We start from the raw sequence: 22,021 nt of genomic DNA on the forward strand, positions 1-22,021 counted from the left end.
TCTCAGCTGCAGCGCAGGGCTCCTGCTGCGTGCCCGGGGATGTTCTCCCCTCCTGGGGGCTTCTCCGACATCTGAAATGGAGATTTATGGCTCCGAAGATGGATTTGGCCGGCCGTGGCCATGGAAATCCTGCTTTAATTCACAAGCAGAGTCTCCCATCTGCCCCTAGTGTTCCTGTGCCCTATGATAAAATTCCATAGTCTGTTCTTATTACTGTTAAAATAAGAGAGCAGATATTAACACTGCTTCACAGTCATTGGTTTTCCAGTGTGAAAGCAATTCCAGTAGTTAGTCCCAGCTCCTTGCAGCGGTTTCTCTGTCCATAGAAGAATTAATGCACAGACTTTGGAGCCTGTAGTTCAAGCACAAAGGAGTGGGCATCCCGCACGTTTCTGGAGTGGGAACTCCTCTTCTCCAGCTCTGCGATGGGTCTGAGTCAGGCCGAGGTCACTCTGGCACAGCTCGTTTCTTCTCGGGGAGCAAACCTGGAAGGGTGACGCAGCGCAGACAGTCACCAGCCCCCCATCGCTAGCAGCCATCAGCAGGGTGAGTGACTTGTCAGGGTGAATCAAGCACGGAGGCTGTTCCGGGAAACATCTTTCTGACTTGGAGAGCATCTTTCAGCCATCGTTGGCTGTGTGCAGCTCTCTGGCAGCACGTCATGAAGCATCCAGGCAGGTGGAAGTAAAGAAAAAGAATATGAAAGACCCAACAGCATCTCTGTGTGTGTGGTGGAAGGAAAAAAGCAGGTAAATCAGTATCTCCAGGCGCTGCTGGAGTGTATCGGTTCACCTGGCATCTCAACCATCCACATTGTTGTCCTGGCCAATGCGACTTGCTGTGAGGTTTTAGGGAACAAAAAACCCATGCTTTTTTGGGGCTGCATAATTGTTGTTGACCGTTTCAACAACTGAGCTTCTCTGGCAGCAGGGACAAATCAAATGAGCCAGTCAGGCTGTTTGAAAGCTCGTTATGTATGGAGAGGCAAGGAAACGCTTTGTTCCAGTTTTAAGGGTTGCATCTTAATTGGAATTGCCTCCCGACCTACCTTTTTGTCTTCCAACCTGCTGCTGTGTCCTGTAGATGATTCAAAGCGTGAAGAATGGCTGAAGTGCAGAGCATCTGCTCTGTTCTGCATCATCCTATAATTGATTAGAAATAATGGCTGTTAGCCGTGAAACCCATTTTCTCAGCACATTGAAATAAATCACTGCTTAAGAGAGGAGGGGAATGGCAACACGTGCTGTTACCTTCTTTGAAGAGCCTTTGAACAAGTCCTATTTTTTAAGACTGATTCACCTACCGTCATTTTTTTCCTGTCTCCTGCCCTCCCTGTACGGCATTTTTTATTTTATAAGGAGTGCTGCCCCCTCCTGCCTGTTACTTCTTTCCGAGTGGTGGAAGTGCAGCAGATTTTCCTTACAAATAAGGTATCTGATAGGCCTCTGGGAGCAGGACGGAGTGATCACATGCGCATGGAGCTTTCAGCAAGGGGTGGATGCAAGATCTGTAAAGAAAAAGAGAGGTCTGGGTTTGCCAGTGGAGGATGTGTCTGGATTCAGAGCGAGAAACCAAAGAGCAGTTGGGGTCTGTCAGCCCAATGGCCCTCGTGGTTGAGGCAGGCGGGGTGGCTGGAAGGACCGACATGGGGTTTGGTCACCCAGCTGGTGAGCTAGAGCAGCGTCACTCCAGCCTGCCCCATGCCAGAGGTGAGGAGCTGCCCTCCCAGTAACAACCCAGTGCAGAACCTCTCAGGAACCAGTGACTCCCCGCAGGGGAGCCACCAGCTCCCTGCTGGTGGCTCTCACCTTAGATGTTCCCCAATTCTGATAGCATCACGCTGTGAGGTCCCCTGCAACAGTGCGGCAGTGACCTCTGCGGACTGACGCTCGTTAGTGCAAAATTTGGAGTTTGCGAGAGCTTTGCGATGGTTCTGTAGTGTCGCAAGCCGGCATGCAGATGGGTAGGTGGCTTTTCCAGAGAGACATCTTCCTTAAAAAAGCCACCATGCATGCAGGGCAGTCACGGACCAATACAACCATAACTGGGAATTCACATGTTTTCATTTAAAACCTTACAAAATTAAAAAGTAATAAATGAAATTATTTCCAATGGGAATCATTTTATAAGTTAGGACCCAAAGGAGAACTGCTTGGCGACCTATTTGAACTTCACCTGCAATGTATTTAGTTTCAAAAGCAACATTAACGATAAGCATCTGAATAAGGTGCATTGTTAGAGGGGAAATGGCCCCCCATCACCCTGGAAGTGGGGTTCCTGCCCTTTTACCTCCCCTTCTCAGTCATACCGCCAGAACAAAGTTAGTCAGAAGCTGAAAAACATTCCAGCTATTCCTAGTTGACAACCGAAGAGATCAATTATTCTTTTTAGTCAGCATTGAGGATTGTAAGACTTCCGCCTGCCCAAGAATCCCCCTCCATGAGGAATCTGGCGTGTCTAAGACAACATATGGGTGGAGGGAGGAAGGTGGTAAGACACAGAGCAACAAGGGAAGGCCGTGGGCAAGGGAAGAGCTCTTGGTAACCGGTTTAGTGTGTTTAAAATCAATACACAAAGGCTGCTGCAATTCCCTGGGGAATCCTTCCAAGAGCTGTGTCCTGGTGGTCACGTTTCAGAAACAGCCCTTAGGAATAAAGTCAGGGAGCACAGTATGGCAGCCAGAGAAAGGAGGGGATGGCAGATTCCTCTTCCAGCTCTGCATCGGGGGACACAACCCAGCTCCAGTCATAACTTTGCTCCATCTGTTGTTGCGTTTCTCATAGAGGACCTGAACTCTGAGATAGCAGCAAGGAAAGGCTCGGTGATGGTCCTACAGAACCTTGCTGCCTCGTTAGCTGGGAGAGCGCGGTAGCTGGTCTGCTCGCCAATAACTTTTTCCTCATCGTTTTGCAGATATCTCGGATGGAGTACGTGCATTCGAAGAACCTCATCTACCGAGATGTCAAGCCAGAAAACTTCCTTATTGGCCGGCAAGGCAATAAGAAAGAGCACGTCATTCACATCATAGACTTTGGATTGGCGAAGGAATACATTGACCCCGAAACCAAAAAACACATACCTTACAGGGAACACAAGAGCTTAACTGGAACGGCGAGATACATGTCCATCAACACTCATCTTGGCAAAGGTTTGTGTGGGTGGTGGGAGCTTGCCGTGCCGAGTCCTGTCGAGCTCTGATGGTAGCTTGGCTTACAGCTTTTTTGTGCCCTTCAAACTATTTGTGAGCCGCTCAGTGCCCTGAAGCTGTTTACAGTTGTAAGGCTTTTTTCGCCCCCTTTTAAGGAACTGAGACAGCTGAAATGTTGGAAGCCTCGTAATTATAGTTTTTATTAGGAACTAAATAACTGGTAGCAACCCTGCGCTGATAAAAGGCAAGAGGCAGGCAGTAATTGCCGCACTAAATGATGACCAAATAGATTCTTATAGCACGGCTCTGTACCAGTGCCTTCCACTTTCAGGTGTTGGAGTTGGATGTTCCCTAACCTAATAATTGGTTGGAGAAAATTAATGATATAACTATTTTTACAACTGGCTTTCATCTCCTCTCCTCACTGCCTTCTTTACATTTCTGTGGCTGAAAGGCAAAAAAACTTATTAAATGTTTATATTCACTTAAACTCATAAGAGCAGTAAGAAAGGGAATACTCTTTGAGTAGTGTCCCAGCTATGAGATAGAGCATCGCTCGCTTTGCAGGTCAGGAGGGATGAGCCCAACTTCTAATTCTGGAAAACCCAGTGAAGCGTCGGGAAGAGCTGGAGGAATGGGAAGCAGGTTGGGAACTGCCGGGGATGTGCTTCGCAGGTGGATTTGGAAAGATCTGTTTGCATCTGAAGTGCACCATGTGCCTTCTTTAGGACCCTTCTCCCTGCAGGTTTTGCAGCTCGGGCCGTGGCTCCCGCAGGGAAGAGCCAATTGTGGCGGGTGTATTTGAGGGGGGAAGGCTGGCTGCCGGCCGTGCAGGGGGCTGTCTCTGCCCAGCCGGCTTTCCTGGGGCTGATGCTCTGCTGGTGGAGTCGCTCTCCAGGTGGAGTTGCTCCCTTCACATTTCAGCACCAAGAAAAATAAAGGAGCCTGATTGCGATTTTTCTGAAAGATGAGCGCACTCAACCATCTTCCCGAGAAGTTCATCTGCATCATTGAATTAAATTACCCAGGACATCCTTTTCCCCCCGCCCCGCCTTTTTACAGCTATATCAGGGTAACCTGCAGGAACTGTCGTCTCAATTCCCTTCCACTGAGCGTTCTCACCCCCAGCATCTTTTGAGGGTTAAATTTGCCGCTGCTCGTGAAGAAGTCATGCTGTGCAAAGCGCTGCCTTTCTCTCCTCTTGCAGATGATGCAGCACCGGGCACGGCTCACGCGCACTTTATGGTGGCGTGTGGGCTGCATGACTAGATCCGCGGCGGATCGCGGCTTCGGAGCACGTTATCTGCCTGCAGGTGGAGGTTTGGAGAGAGGACGTTGCGTCATTGTGAGCTCGGTGAACCCAAGTCCGCTTGATAGCACAGCAGCGGTCCCCTGCTGTGCGCTCCGGATTTGTTGTTCTGTCTTGTATCCTCCCCTGGGATTTTGTGATACATTTTGGTTGATTATTTTAAGGATTCTTTTTCCTTTGGCTTGAGGCCCCCCCTTTCCCCCCCCTCCTCAGTTACGATGATAACATCTGCATGGCAACAGCAGCAAGTGTTTCTCAAGGAAAAGCAGTGCTAGAAGGAGCTATTTTCGATCCGCTCTGATGTGATGAGCTGCAGAAGCAACTGGGGAGGGGTTGATACTGTGCAATGTGGTCGTTCCCTGCAGGTGGCCGCAGGCGTCCCCTGCCTGCTCCTGTGTAGTTCAGAAGAAATAACACAATCCAGCACCACATCACAGTTGCCCCATCGGCGCTGGCAGTCCAGAGAACACCCAGGGAATGGCTTCATTCCTTTGCAATTAATGTCTCCACCTCTCGTCCATTCTACCTAAGGCTGGGCAGTATGTCTTACAGTTCCTGTGTCATCTCATGCCTTTTAGCTGATCTTTTTTTACATATTTTACAGTTTTTTGTAACAGGTTCTAGGTATTTTTTGCACAAGGTCTGAGTTACTGACAGCAAGGGAACTTCCCTGTGATAACGTTATCTCAGAAATAGGTGCGGCTGATGATCAGATCTCAGATCCGTTTCTGCAGCTGCAGCAATAACTTGTCATCTCTTCTGTTTTAGAGCAAAGTCGTCGAGACGACTTGGAAGCCCTGGGCCATATGTTTATGTATTTCCTCCGAGGCAGTCTGCCCTGGCAAGGATTGAAGGTAGGTCTGAGCTTTAGGTTTTGCCCTTTGAATCTTTGGTCTCTGTCCAAATGAGAATCTGGTGGGGAAACATTTGCAAAATCCAGCCAGAAACACTGTTGTCTCCTTTGCGTCCTTGAAGTCTAATGACGTGGCTTTAGCTTTACCTACAGGAAAGATTTTAGGATAGAAATATGTTACCTGTCACTTCAAGTTACCATTAGCTTAGCTGAATTGGTACAAGTCCGGAGAGACGATTCGGCAGAGGCGGGTGAGCAGCCGGGATGGGGACAGCAATGAGAGAACCGTTGAGCTGTTGGAGTGCTCGAGCTGGAGTGCGGCTGGGACACAGTGGTTGTTGATGAAATTGCAGTTACAGCACACAAGTCCCCCAGCTGCATCTGCGAAACGTGTTTATAACGGGAGCAATTTGATGGGTTTAGATGTGCAGATGGACTTCAGCTTGAAAAAACGGTTTTCTGGCAGAAGTATTGAGCTTGGCTTCCCTCCAGAGACTCTGGACACTCAGTGCTTAGAAGTTTATGAAATGCCTTGTACAATGTGGAGGGCTGCGAGCAATCGAGTTACAGCAACTGCAGCTAACATCCCTCAGTCTGGTTAGCGATAGTAAGTTGTTTGCTGGCTCTGAAGCTGTTGGTAGTTGCATCTTCTCTTCTCCATCAATTTCCTGATGATTAAGCTACTCCAACAGCTTTGGAATGGCAGTGAGTGAAGGGATCACATCTGATCAGGTTAGGAGAAGGCTTATGAATGAAGACAATAACTCCTGTTAGACCTGTTAGCGCTGCTCCGGAAACGAGATGAGCGTTTGGGCTGGCAAGCTGCTCAGCAGAGTGCTGCTACAGGCAGTGGCTTTGCATGACAGCCCTTGGTAAGCTGCTTTGGCATCATCCATCCAGAGTTAGTCTCAGCTCAGCCTTATCAGACACGTGCCAGAAATGTTGGCAACAACTCATAAAAGCCAAGAAAGGGTTTTTCAAGCATGAAAGCGATTCTGAAAGAAATCAGAATCTCTCCAGTTTTAAGTTCACACCTCTGTAAGTGCGTGTTATCCCATTACATATTTTGTTTCTGGTTTAGTTGTACTCATCTGCTTTAAATTAACCCTCTAAATTGGTCAAAAATAATTCCAGGTTTAGACAAGACTCTAAAAAATTTTGTCAGTTCAGTGCTGAGCTTGATAAGAATTAGTTGGCTGCTTCTTGAAGTCCTATATTTTTTCAGCTCCAGAACAGACTGACTCGTCAGCTTCATCTAGAATATGGCATCTTCACTCTGCTAGGTTTCCTCAGCTTACACTTTTGGTCTCTATTGTTGGAGCTAAAGTCTTGAGAGAACATTTTACTATGCTAATTATGCTGCTGGCAGGTCTAATTGGCATATTTGGAAATGGAGACAATAAAACCCATTCTTAGGGTGCTGACTGAAGTGGAGTCTCTTCTTCAAGAGGGATTCAGGTGGGAAATCTAACTAAAAATGGTTTCATTTTTCTTGATGACCAGCTGCTTGATCAGTGCTGCCTAAGTGATAGACACGTTGGGGGTGAAAGGAGAGGTAGTGTGGGAGTAGCATGGGATTTGGGAGAAGTGTGACTGATGTAAATTCGTTGTCTATGTGGTGGCATTCTATTATACGCAGTAAAAACCCGACGTGCCCAAATTGCCCTTGCAATTTATCTGCTTTTGCAGTTGTTTATGAAGGTGTTGAGGTTGCCAATGGCTCTGAGCCTAGGACTGATGTGCAATCGTTGTATATGCAGCTTTATTTTCTTGTCCCGTGAAAGCTTCCCTGTACAGTCCTCAGGACTGGGCTGGTAAGAAATTAGCCTGGGACACTGACAAGTGTTCTTCCTTAGGAGTGCTGAAGGTGTTTTGAATGTGTCCTTGGATATTCTTTGCCCATAGCACGTGAAATGTGTAGCAAGAATTACAACAGGGTAAGACAGCATTCCTCCTAGTGTAGTCTAGGATGCAGTTCAGCTACAAGTAACATCTTCTGATACCACCCAGAATTGGTATTAAATACCTTGTTTTTCTTCCCATTCAGCATGTCGTTTATCACATGGTTGAACTCTTTCTCCACAACTGTTTTGTCTTTGTGCGCTACAGGCTGACACCTTAAAAGAGAGGTATCAGAAGATTGGGGACACAAAGAGAAACACTCCGGTTGAAGTTCTCTGTGAGAACTTTCCAGGTAAAGCCCTGATGGGACCGTTTGAGTGCAGTTGGACATACCTAGTAAAATATGGTGGTTCTGAACTCCTCCGGCAGAAAGTATTTGGATGATGTTCATCCATTATGTTGTTCCTCAAGTTGGGAGACAACTGGAGCTGCCGCTATAGATCAGTGGGGCCTGAGAGCTTGTGGCTATGGGTTAAAATGACCGTAAGCCTTCTCATCAAGGAGGCTGTACAATGTTCAAGTGCTTCGAGTTCCTGCTTTGCTTCTTGCCTGCCTTCCTTCCAGGGGCCTTGTTATTTTGATTCTCCCAAGTGGCTGTGCTGGATCTACTGAGTTAATTCTTTTCCAAATGGAAGGTTTTACAAGTGTTAAGATTTTATGTGGCCTGCTTAGAAGATGGGATGATGTGTCTGTTATTGAATTTCACATTCTGACATCAGTTTTAAGGACAGCGTTATTGAAGATGTGCTGCTAGCTAAGTCCAACGGCTATTCTCCAAAAGTCCACCTTGGAGCTAGGAGAGCAGAGTACGAAGTTAAAGCCCTCCCCAAGTAGCCTGTGGCCTTCACAGAGTGGTTTTGGTGTTTTTTCTAGGAAGTGGGGATCCTGCCCCCAGGGAGAGCCCCCAGGTCCCCACGATTAGTCACATTCCTGTAGGAGCTGTTGTATCACATGGGTCTTTCCCAGCACAAGGAGCAGCAAGCCTGGAAGGGGATTGTTGTTCACTCAAGTCATGCTAATTCCCCAGATGTATTTGTATCCACAATCCACCTAGTTCCAAGCAGAACAGCTTCAGGTTGGGTATTCTCATCTTTTTCCCCCATACTCCTTCCTCAGAGCTCAGTCACACCTGCAGGTCAAGGCTGAAGGGATATGAGAGAACTTATTTTTATTCCTTGCTCGCCTGAAACCTGTTGGTCTTCTGCCTTTCAGAGATGCTAGCAGGAAGAGGGAATTACCTTTCTTCTTCTTTTTGCTCTTTTACCTCAACGTGACATGCAAGCTGCAAGCTACAGAGTTAGGTATTGCTACGCGATGCTGTTCTTGTCTTTGTCAGCTAAAGGTGAAAACCATGCTGGTGTACCATTCATAATGCAGTGCCCGGACCCCCACACTGAGCCCTGCTCAAATGTCCTACCTCAGCTTGGGCACGAGCCTAGAGAGAGCTGGGAAGGGGCAGGACATGAGTTACCAGTGCTCAGTTCTCTGTGCATGGAATGACCCAGCTGCAGGAAGGTGATTAATTAGCTTAACGCCAAACAGTGTTCTGTGTGCGCCAGGTAAATTAAGGTTGTAGCCTCCCCTTTGAGGTCTTGTTTTGGGTATTCAAGGTTATGACCGAGGCAATGACATTGGGCAGCCAGACCCTAGTTGTTGCTGGAGATCAGGGGTGGCACGGGCTGCCCACCAACGTCTGCTGCTTTCCTTCCCCGGGTGAAATCGCGGTGGCTGTTTAAATGTCTGCGTCAGCAGACATACACGTGAGCATCCTGTTGGCACGTTCAGTGAGTTGGCATTTACAGTGTGTTTCTAGTGTTTGTTTTTATACAAATGTATAGAATAAAGCTAGCTGTGGAACTCAGATTTGAGGTGGAGCAGCAGCTTTCTGGAGCAGAGGTGGGACTTCCAGCTTTGCTTGAGAAGTGTTTGAATTGATTTGCCTGGTGGACTGTTACTAAAAAACACTACTTTCATAGAAAAAGCCAGAGGTAGCACCGGCAGCCCAGACACTTCTCTCACAGCATGACGCTCAATGCTAAAACACAGACCTTGGTTTATAACAACTCATTCAGAAGATTCAGAATAAAAGCAGACGATTGTTAGACTTTGGGCAGGACAGGAGGGCTCTGGAAAGCTGAGTGAGATTCATCCAGCAATAAAAGACTGTTGGGGAGGTCACTGAGGGTGAAGACTTGTTGGATATCCTCAGTTTCTGTCAATCCACGTGGCTCAGCTGAACTTAGTGGAGCTTGGACAACTCGCGGCACTGAGAGTCTGGCCCTCGGTCCAACTTTGGCACCAGCTTTGAGCCTAGTGCCATGGGGAAGCCTTGTTGGAGTTAATTGAAAAGCGTATTTCCAGTGTGTGTGTCAGATCTGAGAGGCATGTAAGTGATGGAGCTCCTGTGTGAGCAGAACTGATGCCACTGCTTTTTCCCCCTTTTCCAACAGAGGAGATGGCCACGTACCTCCGTTATGTTCGGCGACTGGACTTCTTTGAGAGACCGGACTATGATTATTTACGAACCATCTTCACAGAGCTGTTTGAAAAGAAAGGCTACACCTTTGACTACGCCTATGACTGGGTTGGCAGACCAATTGTGAGTTGTCCATGCAAAATGCAGTGCCTTGCCTGCCAGGGGCTGCTTCCCCACCACGTGTCTCTTTGTTCCTGATAATCCCCATTAATGCCAGTGTGCTTAGGATCAAATAATTCTCTTCTGTTCTCTAGCTAACATGGGCTCAGTGTAGTGAGATGTCCTGTCATTGCGTTCGGGGGTTCTCGCAGTGCCTTGCAGTTTCCTTAAGGGGCAGAAGGCCCCTCCCACCTCTTTGGGCTTGCCCCAGTGGGGCTTTCAAACCCGATTTTCCCACTTGTGGCAGTGGATATGACTAGATTTAATTTCCTCTAGCTTAGCACAGGATTTGACACCAATATCTATAGACATCCGTCTTAAAGCAGGAGAATCATAGAATCATAGAATTGTTAGGGTTGGAAGGAACCTTAAAGATCATCTAGTTCCAACCCCGCTGCCATGGGCAGGGACATCTCCCACTAGATCAGGTTGCTCAGAGCCCCGTCCAGCCTGGCCTTAAAAACTTCCAGGGACGGGACTTCCACCACCTCTCTGGGCAACCTGTTCCAGTGTCTCACCCCACTCATTGTGAAGAACTTCTTCCTAATGTCCAGTCTGAATCGACCCATCTCTAGTTTTAATCCATTCCCTCTAGTCCTACCATTACCCGACATCCTAAAAAGTCCCTCACCAGCTTTCTTGTAGGCTCCCTTAAGATACTGGTAGGCCACTATAAGGTCTCCTCGGAGCCTTCTTTTCTCCAGACTGAACAACCCCAACTCTCTCAGTCTGTCCTCATAGGAGAGGTGCTCCAGCCCTCTGATCATCCTCGTGGCCCTTCTCTGGACGTGTTCCAGCACGTCCATATCTTTCTTGTAGTAGGGGCTCCAGAACTGGACGCAATACTCCAGGTGGGGTCTCATGAGAGTGGAGTGGACGGGGAGAATCACCTTCCTCAACCTGCTGGCCACGCTTCTCCTGATGCAGCCCAGGGTACAATTGGCTTTCTGGGCTGCACACTGACGGCTCATGTTGAGCCTCTCATCCACTAACACCCCCAAGGCCTTTTCTTCAGGGCTGCTCTCAAGCCAGTCTCTGCCCAGCCTATATCCGTGCTTGGGATTGCCCCGACAACACTTGCTTTGTCAAGAGAGTTTGCATGAGAACATTCTTGCTACCTCAGTGCTGAGTGATGGAAGACCTCTATAACGGTCAAGTTCTCATCAAGAAGTAGGGGAGAACTAGGCAGGGTTCTGATGGATGCTCACTGAATAGTAACAGCAAACCAGTTCTGAGCTCAAAAGATCTTGGGGCTTACCCTACTTTGACAGCTGAACTGGCTCTTTATAGCACATGGCAAGGAAATGCGGGAGTAACCAAGCTCCATTTAGCAGTTCCATGACACCAGATTGGACCATTATCGTGACCTTGTTGTGTCATTTCTGTTGTCAAAAGCCATTTATGCTCAGGAAGACCTTGGCCAAAAGATGTGTCATGGGGAAATCTGACAGAAAAGTCTAAAGCTCTTCGGCTGGCTGCCTGTCTGATTCATGTCTGTGGAGCAGCCTGTCACTTGGCGCTTTGTGTCCTTCTGCTGATGGCCTTCTTGCAAGTGGCCACTCACCACACAGCGGCAATGGCAAAGCCATCTGTAAATGAACTGTCGCTGGTGCCAGATCAAATGTCTTCAGCGCTAAACTTCGTACCGTTGACAGTGATTTACCATCCCAACTATATTTAGCATTACCAAAGTTTACTGAGCCCAAAACAGTTCATAAGAAATCATTCCCTTTGTGAATCATGATTTTGCTCCTCATTTTTGTTTAATTACAAAGGCGATTGATAAAAAGCCCCTTGCAAGACAAGCGTGCTATTGCTGACAACTGCAGTGGTTGCCATGGAGATTTTGATGTTGTGAGCAGGGATTATGACTTTGGTGAGAATAGAGCAGATGAAGCTTTAATTTTAACACGTCCTGTTTCTATGCGAGCGTGATTTTTAAAAGTGGCGAGACGATGAGATGAGGAAAACAAGTCTGTGTGTTTTCAGTTGTAATAGTCTTATGTGAGACACATGAGGTGTGATCTGACACTGATACAGCTACCTAACTGTGTCCTTTTAACTATTTTTTATACAAGGCATTTGGTGCTGGTGTCCAGCATCAAATCACACGTCCATCAAATCACAGGGATTTTATAGCCCTGGCTGTGATTTTCCTTGATTATTGTCAGTACCTTTGGGCAGTGTTTTGATGTTTTCCTGCTTCTACGAGACAGGAGCCAGCCTGACAAGTTACGTTTGTGCATGTGTGTGTTGAGAGAGAGAGCGCGGCATCTTCAGCATTGGCTTCATCCTAACGAACGCCTTGTTTTCCAGCCTACTCCGGTGGGATCTGTTCACGTAGATTCTGGGACGTCCGCAGTAACAAGAGACAGCCACGTCCACCGGGATCGGCCATCGCAGCAGGCCCTTCGCAATCAGGTGCGTTGCTCAGAACTGCTTCGGCAGCGCCACGTTGTTTGGCACCTCTCTGAATTCCTCGTGGTCTGCAGAAGCAGAAAGCCTGCGCCGTTAGAGGTCGCCGGGGCTGATTCTTGCCTCGGTCATGGCAAGCACGATTCCTGCTTAATTTAGAGACTGTGATTTGAGCAGAATGTTGTCAAAGGAACAGGTTGCTGAAATACTGTCAGTAGAATTCCTTGGGATTGTGAACCAAGTAGAGTACAATTTGGAATGGGTCATTTTCCCGTAGTTTGTGGGTAAGCTGTTTAAGTCAACTGTTCAGCCTGGTCAGCCCGCCTGATCTACCCTGGTCAACAACGTTCTTTTGGGTGCTTTTACTCATAGCCCAGGGACCATGGAGTAGACCATCAGTTGTGGCAATGGCAGCCCACCCCCAGGTGCCCTCTTCCCATGGACCATGTGGCTGCGATAGGGATGTGCGTGTCCCGTGTACGCACAGTATCTCCTTCTCAGGGTGCCTGGTTCACGGTGTGGGGGTTGCAGAGCATAAAGGACTGCCAGGGCAGGGTCCCTCGGGGAGGCTGGGCATCACCGTCCGGATGAGCTGCCAGTTTCTGAATTTCCCCATTTTTTCCTTTGTAGTTGTAATATTTTGTTGGTGTTGAGAGTTTGGATTTTCTGTATTAACAGAACTGATGAGAAGTTCAGTAGATCTCCAACTGCCGCTCCTAGCTAGAGCTGTTGGTGCTCTTACTTCCCAGTGAGTGGTTCTGGCTCGCTCTGCTCCTCTAACCGCTGTGTGCCGTTCTAGCTCCTCCTCCTCCCTCTCTGCTCCCACTCCGCTCGCGCGAGCTGGCGTTTGCGGGTGCAGCATCGAGTGTGAGATGTAATAAGCTGTCTGGGCTCAGCTTTCCTTCTTCCATGCAACTGGGCTCTGAACGGCAGAGCCACTAATGTAGACTAGAATACATCTAAAGCCATCAGCTGCCGTCGGGACGAACACCCCTCAGTAGAAGTGTTGCTTGTAGGAAGCTGGGTGGTTTGAAGCACGTGTGCAGTGCTGCATTGATGCATGCTGATTCCTGTGGACTGGTTTGTGAGTACTAGTGAAATAATCTGCTTTAATATATTGCCTGATTAATGCATTAACCCCCCATTTTGGGGTGGCAGTCTCTAGTTGTCCGCTTTGACAACAGACTTTTGCGCTGTGTACGTATGAGGCATCTTGTTTCTTTTAACGGACAAAGATGCCTGGCTTCATTTTCAAGCATGTTAGTTCACAAGTTATAGTATGTAGCCCAGAGAAATCTGTCCTATTCCCAAAATATTATGCAGGCAGCCTTCAGTCCTGGTTCTTCCCAGCCTCTCAGATAGTCTTGATGCTGTATTGCATGGCAGCTTTTGTCATTTATTTTTTTTACCTAACCATTACTCCGGATGCTGAATTATTTAATATTCCCAATATGAAGGGAAAATCAGTTTGTTCTCGCCAAAACATAAGCAACGCTCTTCCAGGGGGTGTTCCTTTTAAGTGCTGAGCAAAAAGTTTCTCTAAAGAAAAAAGTAGAAAAAATAAATGTCTAGAGCAGTGAATTGGAGCCATGGGTTTGGGTCAAGTGCCTGCCTTGATCTCCAGATTTAATTGCCTTATTTTTGTTCCCGGGTATAATAACTGCAGATTCTCTTTTATATAAATTTGGTTCCCAGTAAAGACGCTGATGAGAGAGTGATCTCCTTTTTGTAGCCTTTTCCTCTAGGAGCGAAGATACTTACTGTCTCCCAAAGACGGGTGAGCCCTGTCCCCTCTGTCTTGCCTTGCGATTTGGCAGCTGGTAGGAAGGTGATGAGTGTTAGGGGGAACTTGACGCTCTCAGGTTTCACAGGCATCACTTCCTCGGTGTCACCGCTTGGGTTGCGTTTTGGGCAGCTCAGCTCAAGCCTACTTAAAAGGCAGTTTATCACATACCTGACTGTAGAGCTAAAAGAGAAAAATCTGGCTCTTGTGGCCACTAGAGCCTTTCCTAGAAACTGCTTCCAGGCTCCTGGGCAGAAGGGTGCTTCTCCTAACATTGATGTGGCATGGTGCTACTTCATCGCCTGGGCTAGCCAGGCAACCTGGTGGCACAGTGCTTTGGAAGAAGCAGCACTCAAGATCTGTCTTCTACTAGCTTTTAAAACCTACATTTAAATTCTCCAGTCGTTCATAAATCTTGTGACTTGCAGACATTGAAAAAATATTCCAAGGGAAGTGCTTCTCCCTTGAATCAAGTACAGAAAGCGTAAGCAGCGTCTCAGGCTGGTGGGAAGAACATGTAGTAAGATTTAACAGGACAAGCCTGGACAAGACCACCTCTAGGGAAATGCTGCCTGTGAACTGGATTTGGTGCCTGCTTGGAAGGAGGAGCAGCACCGTGGGTCGCTCCGGGAGGGAGTCAGAGGTCGCACGCAAAGGGAACGATAGGGAATGTTTTAGGAAATGCCAGGAAACTTTGTTTCTTATTCTCCTACTTTTGCAGGTGCTCCTGCTCTAGTTGAGTGACAATTTACTAGTTAGTGTTGAAGTTTGTTCAAAGATTTCTGAATCTTTCTCCTGTGGGGAGCTGCTTGCGGTCTTTTTCTTTTCTTTTTCACAGTGACACTGAGCCCAGTGGCTTCTCTCTTGCTCAGACCAGGGCTGGGGCTCATCATCGGTGGCTGCAGGGGGTAACACAAAGTAGTGCTGGGGAAAGGCAGGGCCTGGGCACCACTCTTTGATTAGCTCCTTCAGCTTCATCGCTGAGAACCTGCTGTTTAGTCGCTTGAGCCTCTTGTTTCCTGGCCAGGTCCATGGTGTCTCTGTTCAGCATCCCTCCTGCCAGCCGCGTGTGCGCTGGGGGGGGGCTCTGCTGCTCTGCCCTCCCCTCTTTAAAATTTGTGCTTCAGCTTTGAAGCATTTGCTTAAATTTTTATATGGTGTCCAGGGAGACACCTTTTAAATGTCAGTCACTTCAGGCTTGACTACATCCTCGTCTGTTGGCCTGAGGCCAGCGCGGATCTACCTGTTCATCCTACGCTCCCCAGTCTTAGGAAGTGTTCCTCCAGCTGATCGGTTGGGTTTTGGTGTGCCGAGGTCCTCCTGGCGCTCAGGTGAATGCTGGATGTGTTGTCATCAAAGCTGGGCGACCCGTAAGGAGCCTCATGTGCAAGTGCGAAGTGGTTCTTCTAGTGAAACAAATAAAATCTAATAATTTAATTGCCGAAAGTTTGCATCTGTTGGGGATAAAGGAGAAACTGTTAGCAAAAGTTTCTTATCTACTTTTCTGCAGAGAACCAAAAAGCCACCAAGCCTCTCTCCAGTCAAGCAGGTGTGGTGGATGTTTCCTTCTGCACCTCACAGGTGAATCAGTGTGTGGAACTGGCTTTTGATGAAAGAAAATGTGGCTTTGTTTTGTGTTGCAAATTTGAGTTAAAAAATAAGTATTTCGGGGAGGTCGAGCTTGTGTATCCAACCTTGCTGCCACGCCAAGTGCTCTGGTGTGTGTGACCTGACAGGCGCAGTTGAACGTACTGTCAGTGTGTTTGTTTCTATGCTGAAACCCGTGGAAATGAAGCTGTGTAAAGAAATAACTTCCTGAATAGGTCTGAGCTTTCTCTTCGTTTAGCAGCTAGAGGAGAAGAAATCCACTCCTGCAGTGGGTTACTACAGACACCGCTGAAAGAAAGTATGAGGTGCACTTGGTAAAGAGAAATTTTAGCCCAGCTAAAAGTTTAAATGCCTTGCTTTTTGCAGAAGAAACTAACTCACTAACAAATGCCCTTCTGTTTCTTCCCCTCATTCACCTTTTGCCCTCTCTTCTCTTTCTCTCGTGCTTCTGAACTTACGAGCAGGCGTCATCAGATCGCCGAGGGGACTGGGAGATCCAGCCAAGCCGACAGACGAATACCTCGTACTTGACATCTCATTTGGCTGCAGATCGGCATGGAGGATCAGTACAGGTACCTCTTCCTCCTGGCGTGTACAGCCTCGATGCGAGAATCTATTAAATCCCCTGAATTCCCCTCAACTTGCAGTAACATCACAGTCAGGAGAGTGATTTCACAGGCCGGTTCGGTCCTGTCCTGTACATAGCATTCAAGTCACGATTTTGTGGGACCCAAGCTGTGATGGCCAACATCGTTGCTGTTACCGCTTCAACAGAGTTTTTCCTCTGAGAGCTATTTTGGTCTCAGATTTGTCAAATTGAACACAGAAAGGAGTGTATATTAAGCAGGTCTCGTCTGTAAAGCACCCCTCTATCCCACAGAATCACAGAATGGTGGGGTTGGAAGGGACCTCTGGAGATCATCTAGTCCAACCCCCCTGCCAGAGCAGGGTCACCCAGAGCAGGTTGCACAGGAACACGTCCAGGCGGGTTTGGAATGTCTCCAGAGACGGAGACTCCACCACCTCTCTGGGCAGCCTGTGCCAGGGCTCTGCCACCCTCAGAGGAAAGAAGTTCCTCCTCATGTTTAGGTGGAACTTCCTATGCTCAAGTTTGTGCCCGTTACCTCTTGTCCTGTCACTGGGCACCACTTTGGGATCGCCAGTCCCCATCCTTGGGGATGCTCTTAGGTAGTAAGAGGCAGCTGAAATAAGGTCTGTTGCCTATAAACCCCATAAATGTTAGGAAAATAGTTGAGCTGTTCCAGTTCAGGCTTGATAGGTGAGGCTCTGGTCAAATTCCTGCTGCGGAAGGTGGATGAGCAGAGGATGTGCAACAGGGCCAGGCAGCATTAAAGGTGCCACCACAGCTAAATTTTTAAATTCCTGAAAAGACTGTTTCTATTTATGAAACCTTACCTGCCTCTGGTTGTCACTCAGGCTCGCTAAGGGAGTTTCTCCCTCTGCTGCCAGAGTAAGATGGCTGCCCGTGCTAGAGAGGAGATGGAAGAGTCACTCCAGCAAACAAGAGCTGTCTAGTATTGCTGGCGAGGTGAACTGGGCAGGGGTTTGCCTGCGAGAGCTGGCTCTAATGTCAGATACAACACTTTGAGAACTGGCTCTGGTGAAACGGGGGTTAGTGCCTGGAGCGGGACAGAGCCGAGCGGAGGAGATGGGAAGCGCAGGGTGCCCCTAGGTGAAATGCAGGTTAGGTTGAGATTTTTACTTATTCCCAATACTTGGCTGGATTCAATGATTTTTTTTTTTGGCTTGATTAAGCCATGCTCCTTTTTTCATTTAAAGATATTTTACTGAGTAAAATGAAACTGAAAGATAAGGAGGAACTACTGTATGTATAGCTCTGACCTCAGACTTGAACAGACAGTAAGCTGGAGAAGTGTTCAAGGTCAGGTTGGATGGGGCTTTGAGCACCCTCAAAGATGTACCTGCCCACGGCGGGGGTGTTGGACTAGATGATCTAGTCCAACAGTCTTCCAACCCAAACCATTCTATGAATTCAGCTCTCAGTAAGTACAGAGTAGGTGCTTTTATTCATATTTTTTTTTATGTAAGGGGAATAGTTTCCTTGCACAAAGCCAGCATGAGCTGTGTCTCCCCACGAAGAGTGCTCTGCCAGAGGAGCTGCAGCAAGAAGGCAGTCCTAGTCTGAATTTGACTGGCAGGGTTGCCTACCTGAGCAGTTACAAGCTTGTATGTGCCACCGTAAGCATTACAATTCTGCTTACCTGCAGCCAAGAACAGGAAATCTGCTGTGCGTGGCTGCTGGGCTGCAGATGCTTCAATTGTTTCTCAGCAGATGCCCCAGCTCATGCTGAACCCTCGGGAGGTCAGTAGCTTCGGGTGGCCGTTTCCTTTAAGGCAACGGTTGAATTTGCCACATCAAAATGAAGTGGCGGCACGTAAAAATGAGGAGGAAAATCAGAGCCTTTTGTAAAATGAAGTTTAACAAGTAGCTGGAGAAAGTGTGGGAAGATCACTGGAAACAGCACAATTAAGTGCTAGCATTTTGTGGAGTTGTGTGGGAAGTGTGAGGGTCTGAAGAACCTGGGTGGGCCCATAGTGTGATGAGTCTGGGAAGGCAGGTGTGAAGAGGAGCCAAGGCGTTGTCACTCAAGGAGAGCTCTGAAAACCGCATGAGATGAGTCCTGACCTGTCTTGGCAGAGACCGGCCATGGGACTTGATCTGCAGAAGCAGCAGTTGCTGGTAGAACTTAAGTATTCAAAACAAACATGGATAGATGTATTTAATAGTGAGGGGGCATCTGCTTCAGTGGCTTCCCTCCCTTCACCTCTGGTGATTAGGCCATCCAGAGCCACCAGGAATACTGGGTAGCACCTCGACACACACCCCCCATGGGAGACACCTCCTTTTACCTTGTAGAAAGGCAAAAAGGTGGAGCAGGAGGGGAACCATGTGTCATCACAGCTCTGGAGCCAGGAGCAGCTCCAGGTGTTCACAGCAGGAGCCTGTCCTACCTTCCAGATGGAGTGCGGAAGGGCCAGCTGAACTTCGGTCCCGTACAGGCTGCTTTGGTGGTGGTTGTGGCAATAGAGAAATGATGAACTATACAGAAAATTACATGCTCTCCTGGCCAGTGCAGAGCTGCTGGCAGCTGGGGATCTGGATGGTCATCCTTATAATGGAGATGCTGAAGTAAGCCATCATGTCAGCTTTGAAGCAAAAAGAGATAAGAGACAGTATCAATAGCTTTTGGGTGTCATTCCAGAAACTGGCTGTGTTTCCAGAAAAGGCGTGAGATTCTGGGGGTTCTGGAGTGACTTCTTCCCACGGCACTGGCAGGCTCCGAGTCGCTCGCCTGTAAAAGTGTCAGGAGAAAACGATTGGCATAATAGAGTTTGTGTGTGTATATAGGGCTGTCGATTAGTCTTTGCACTAGTGGCTGCGCCTCCCAAAGTGGCGTAGCCTCCTAAGGACACAGGACCTGTGCTGGGCGCAGGAGTGTGAATTAGTGAACACAGGAGCAGTCCCCTGCCTGCTGTTCTCATGAACCGGCTGGTTTCTCCACACCAGGCACATGATTCAAAGGCATCCAAGGAATCTGACAGCTTGCTAAGAGGGTGCAAAGAAACAGGAGCAAACAGAAGTTATTCCGAAAATTTCCTATTCCCACAGCATCCTTTGTCCAGGCGGGTGGAGCCGCATCACATGCAAGAGGGTGTTCGTGAACAGGGCATTCATTAACAGGGCATTCATTTGTGTTGCAGGTGGTTAGCTCGACCAACGGGGAGCTGAATGTGGATGACCCGACGGGGGCACACTCCAACGCGCCAATAACAGCGCAGGCAGAGGTGGAGGTGGTGGAGGAAGCTAAGTACGTTTGCTTTACAAACAGGCTTTCCACTGGTGTGGTCATTAATCCTCCTCCTGGGAAACGAGTGGGGATGTTTACCTGTGGTGAAGTACTCGATGCTCGTGTCCCGTGCCCTTTTCCTTGCATATTGCTGCTTTTGTGCATGGTGCCTTCAGTGCTGCTGCTGCTGCTTCTTTTCTACACTTGTCGTGGCTGGAGAACGTAACTCTTACTCGGAGCATGTATTGCAAGATAGACAGTAGCAGAAATACCAGAATAATGTGAATTGATTGAGGAATCCCGGTGAGCGTGCCCTGTTCCAAAAGGAGAACGCACTGTACTCTCGTGCTGAGAGTGTAGGAGTAGCTTGAGCACAGCTCAGTGAAGAGATTGTTGGTCGGAAACTTAATGCTTTATTTCTGGCTGCAAGAAGTGGATGCCAGGTACCCAGAATGGTTCTTGCAGAGACTCTTGCAGGTAGTTCTCTCTGGGAATTCTCTTGGTCCAGCCCAACAGAAGCTGAGTGAGAGAAACCAGAAGCGGCCCTCCTTCTTGTGGGGAAGAGCGTGCTCCCTCCGAGCTGACCTCTCCTCCATAGTTTGTAGTCACGAGTGAGAACGGATGTACGAAGTTGCTGCTTTGACTATTTTGGCCTCCTTTGCACACGTGCTGCATCTGGCACCATCATGTCACCTTTTTTTTGCATGATCCTCAACATGGGACCTTCTTGCTGCCTCTGAACTAGAGCAGGACCCTAGCAGGTCACAGTGTAATCCCAGCACTCCCCGTGCGAGGGGTGAATAGCCCCCGGGGCTGCCTTTGAGCTGGTCAGCGCTGTGACGTTGCCCGGCTGCCTGGTTTTAATTTTACTGGATGACACTGGTGTTGCTTGTCCCATGTTATTTGTCTCAGCCTTTGTGGGAACCTCTGTTAGGAATGGCTTGTGGGAGGGTGAAGAGGAAAACTGGCAGGCGTGAGAAAGGGTGTGCTGATGGACAAGGTCAGTCTGAAACCAGTGCTCGTTGTCCAGAAGGTCTTCTGCTGTCTATTCCTCTGCCCCTTGGGAAGCACTTGTGCGTGGTCTGGCTTGCTGGTAGCTGGCCTGGGCGCCATCCTGGCAGCAGCGTGCCCGAGCAACAGATACACTTTCTGCTCCCAGCCAAAGGAACGAGCCTGGGGTTTGGTACAGGATCCTTACCAAGTACGGCAAGGTGGGGGTGATCTTCGGGTCCAACTTGCAGATTGGGCCATACTCCTCTTAGATATGGGTGGTGTGGCCTGCAGAGGACACCAGTTTGGTGTCACAGGCTCTGTCTTGGTCACACTGAAGTGGGTCCCCGCCAGGCACGTGGCTTGGGGTTGCTCCTAGGAAGGATGGGGCAAATTGCCACCCTGAACAGTCCTCGATGCAACGACCCAGTGCAAGGAAGAGCCAGCTTTTAAGATGGGAGCCCCTTCAGCCTGTTTCTGCAGCGCCTTGTTCAGCGAGGCCAGGGTCCAGAGCCCACACCTGTGTACAGGGGAGGTGTCGGGACAGGGGAAAGGGGGCGTGCAAGGGCTGTGCTGCCCAAGCCATGTCTCTTGATGTGTGGAACTGCGTTGTCTCCTTCCAGCCCTTGTTTGTGTGGCCTCAAATGGGTTTTGGAGGTGGTGGGAAGCAGAGCACAGGCTGCTTTGCACTGACAGGTTTGGGGTATCTTGTAATTCCCAAGCGTAGTCCGCTTGCCACAGGGAGGGCTTGCCTTCATCTTCCCTTGCATCTGTGATCATAAATCCCCTCAGATATACGCGGAGGGAAAGGGACCTTTGGATTCTGCTCTGCAGTAAAGTGGGCCAGAAAGAGCTAGAAAGAGGTGGGGCTCTGTGTTTCGAGACAATATGCAATAGCAGAAAAGTCTTTCCCTGGCACTCCCGGCAGGCAGAGGAGCTGTGCAAATGCTTCTGCTTTGGGGTACACTGGAGATAATAAGCTCCTGAAGGGTTTCGCTGAAGGGCAGCTTCCCAGGTGTAGATCCATGATGTGGCCCTTCTGCCGCTGGAGCTGCAGGGGACAAGAGCACATTCCTCTCCTGGTGGCCCTGAGCCCCTTTCTGATCCCACCCCAGATAAGAACCTCCTGGGGCCTTCATGGAAAATAGGGGGTGTTTGTCAGAGACCTCAAGACCCTGGAGAAGGTGGCAGTTGTCAGCGGCGCCATGGCCAGGGCAGAGGTGGTATGAGGGCTGGGGGCGGGCGGTGGGCAGGCATGGTGTGTGTCTGCCAGTCTGCACTGCATGTTTGCATGGCTGCAGTGACATGCTTTCATCCCACCTCTGTGAACTAATTGCTCTTTCTTCCTTTCTGTGTTTTTTCTCTACACTCTCTGTAGCTGCCTGAAAATGCTCAACTTGTGGTGAGTCCCTCTCTCCAGTCCACATGCAAGGGGGAGCGGACCAGACTAGACTGGGGTTGGCAAAATCAAACCCACCAAACCCTAAAAAGGCACAAAGTCAAAGCCAACCCAGAGCTGTTTTAATGTTAGGACCGTGCTGAGGACCA

At 48.8% G+C, this 22,021-nt stretch overlaps 1 protein-coding gene across 4 annotated transcripts in view; it reads left to right on the top strand.

Moving 5' to 3' along the window:
• Positions 1 to 22,021, top strand: part of CSNK1G1 (casein kinase 1 gamma 1) — a 111,512-nt gene that overhangs the window by 83,974 nt on the left and 5,517 nt on the right. For 3 of the 4 annotated variants that reach the window (XM_054213919.1, XM_054213920.1, XM_054213921.1), the window contains 7 exons: positions 2,914 to 3,148; positions 5,226 to 5,311; positions 7,420 to 7,504; positions 9,663 to 9,811; positions 12,164 to 12,268; positions 16,118 to 16,225; positions 19,398 to 19,504. In XM_054213919.1, coding sequence (XP_054069894.1) covers positions 2,914 to 3,148; positions 5,226 to 5,311; positions 7,420 to 7,504; positions 9,663 to 9,811; positions 12,164 to 12,268; positions 16,118 to 16,225; positions 19,398 to 19,504 — 875 coding nt within the window. Of the gene's footprint in view, positions 1 to 2,913; positions 3,149 to 5,225; positions 5,312 to 7,419; positions 7,505 to 9,662; positions 9,812 to 12,163; positions 12,269 to 15,555; positions 15,627 to 16,117; positions 16,226 to 19,397; positions 19,505 to 22,021 lie in introns of those variants that run through there. The other variant, XM_054213922.1, reaches the window with a different exon arrangement.

The sequence above is a fragment of the Rissa tridactyla genome, chromosome 9 (genome assembly GCF_028500815.1).
Source record: "Rissa tridactyla isolate bRisTri1 chromosome 9, bRisTri1.patW.cur.20221130, whole genome shotgun sequence".
NCBI lineage: Eukaryota > Metazoa > Chordata > Aves > Charadriiformes > Laridae > Rissa > Rissa tridactyla.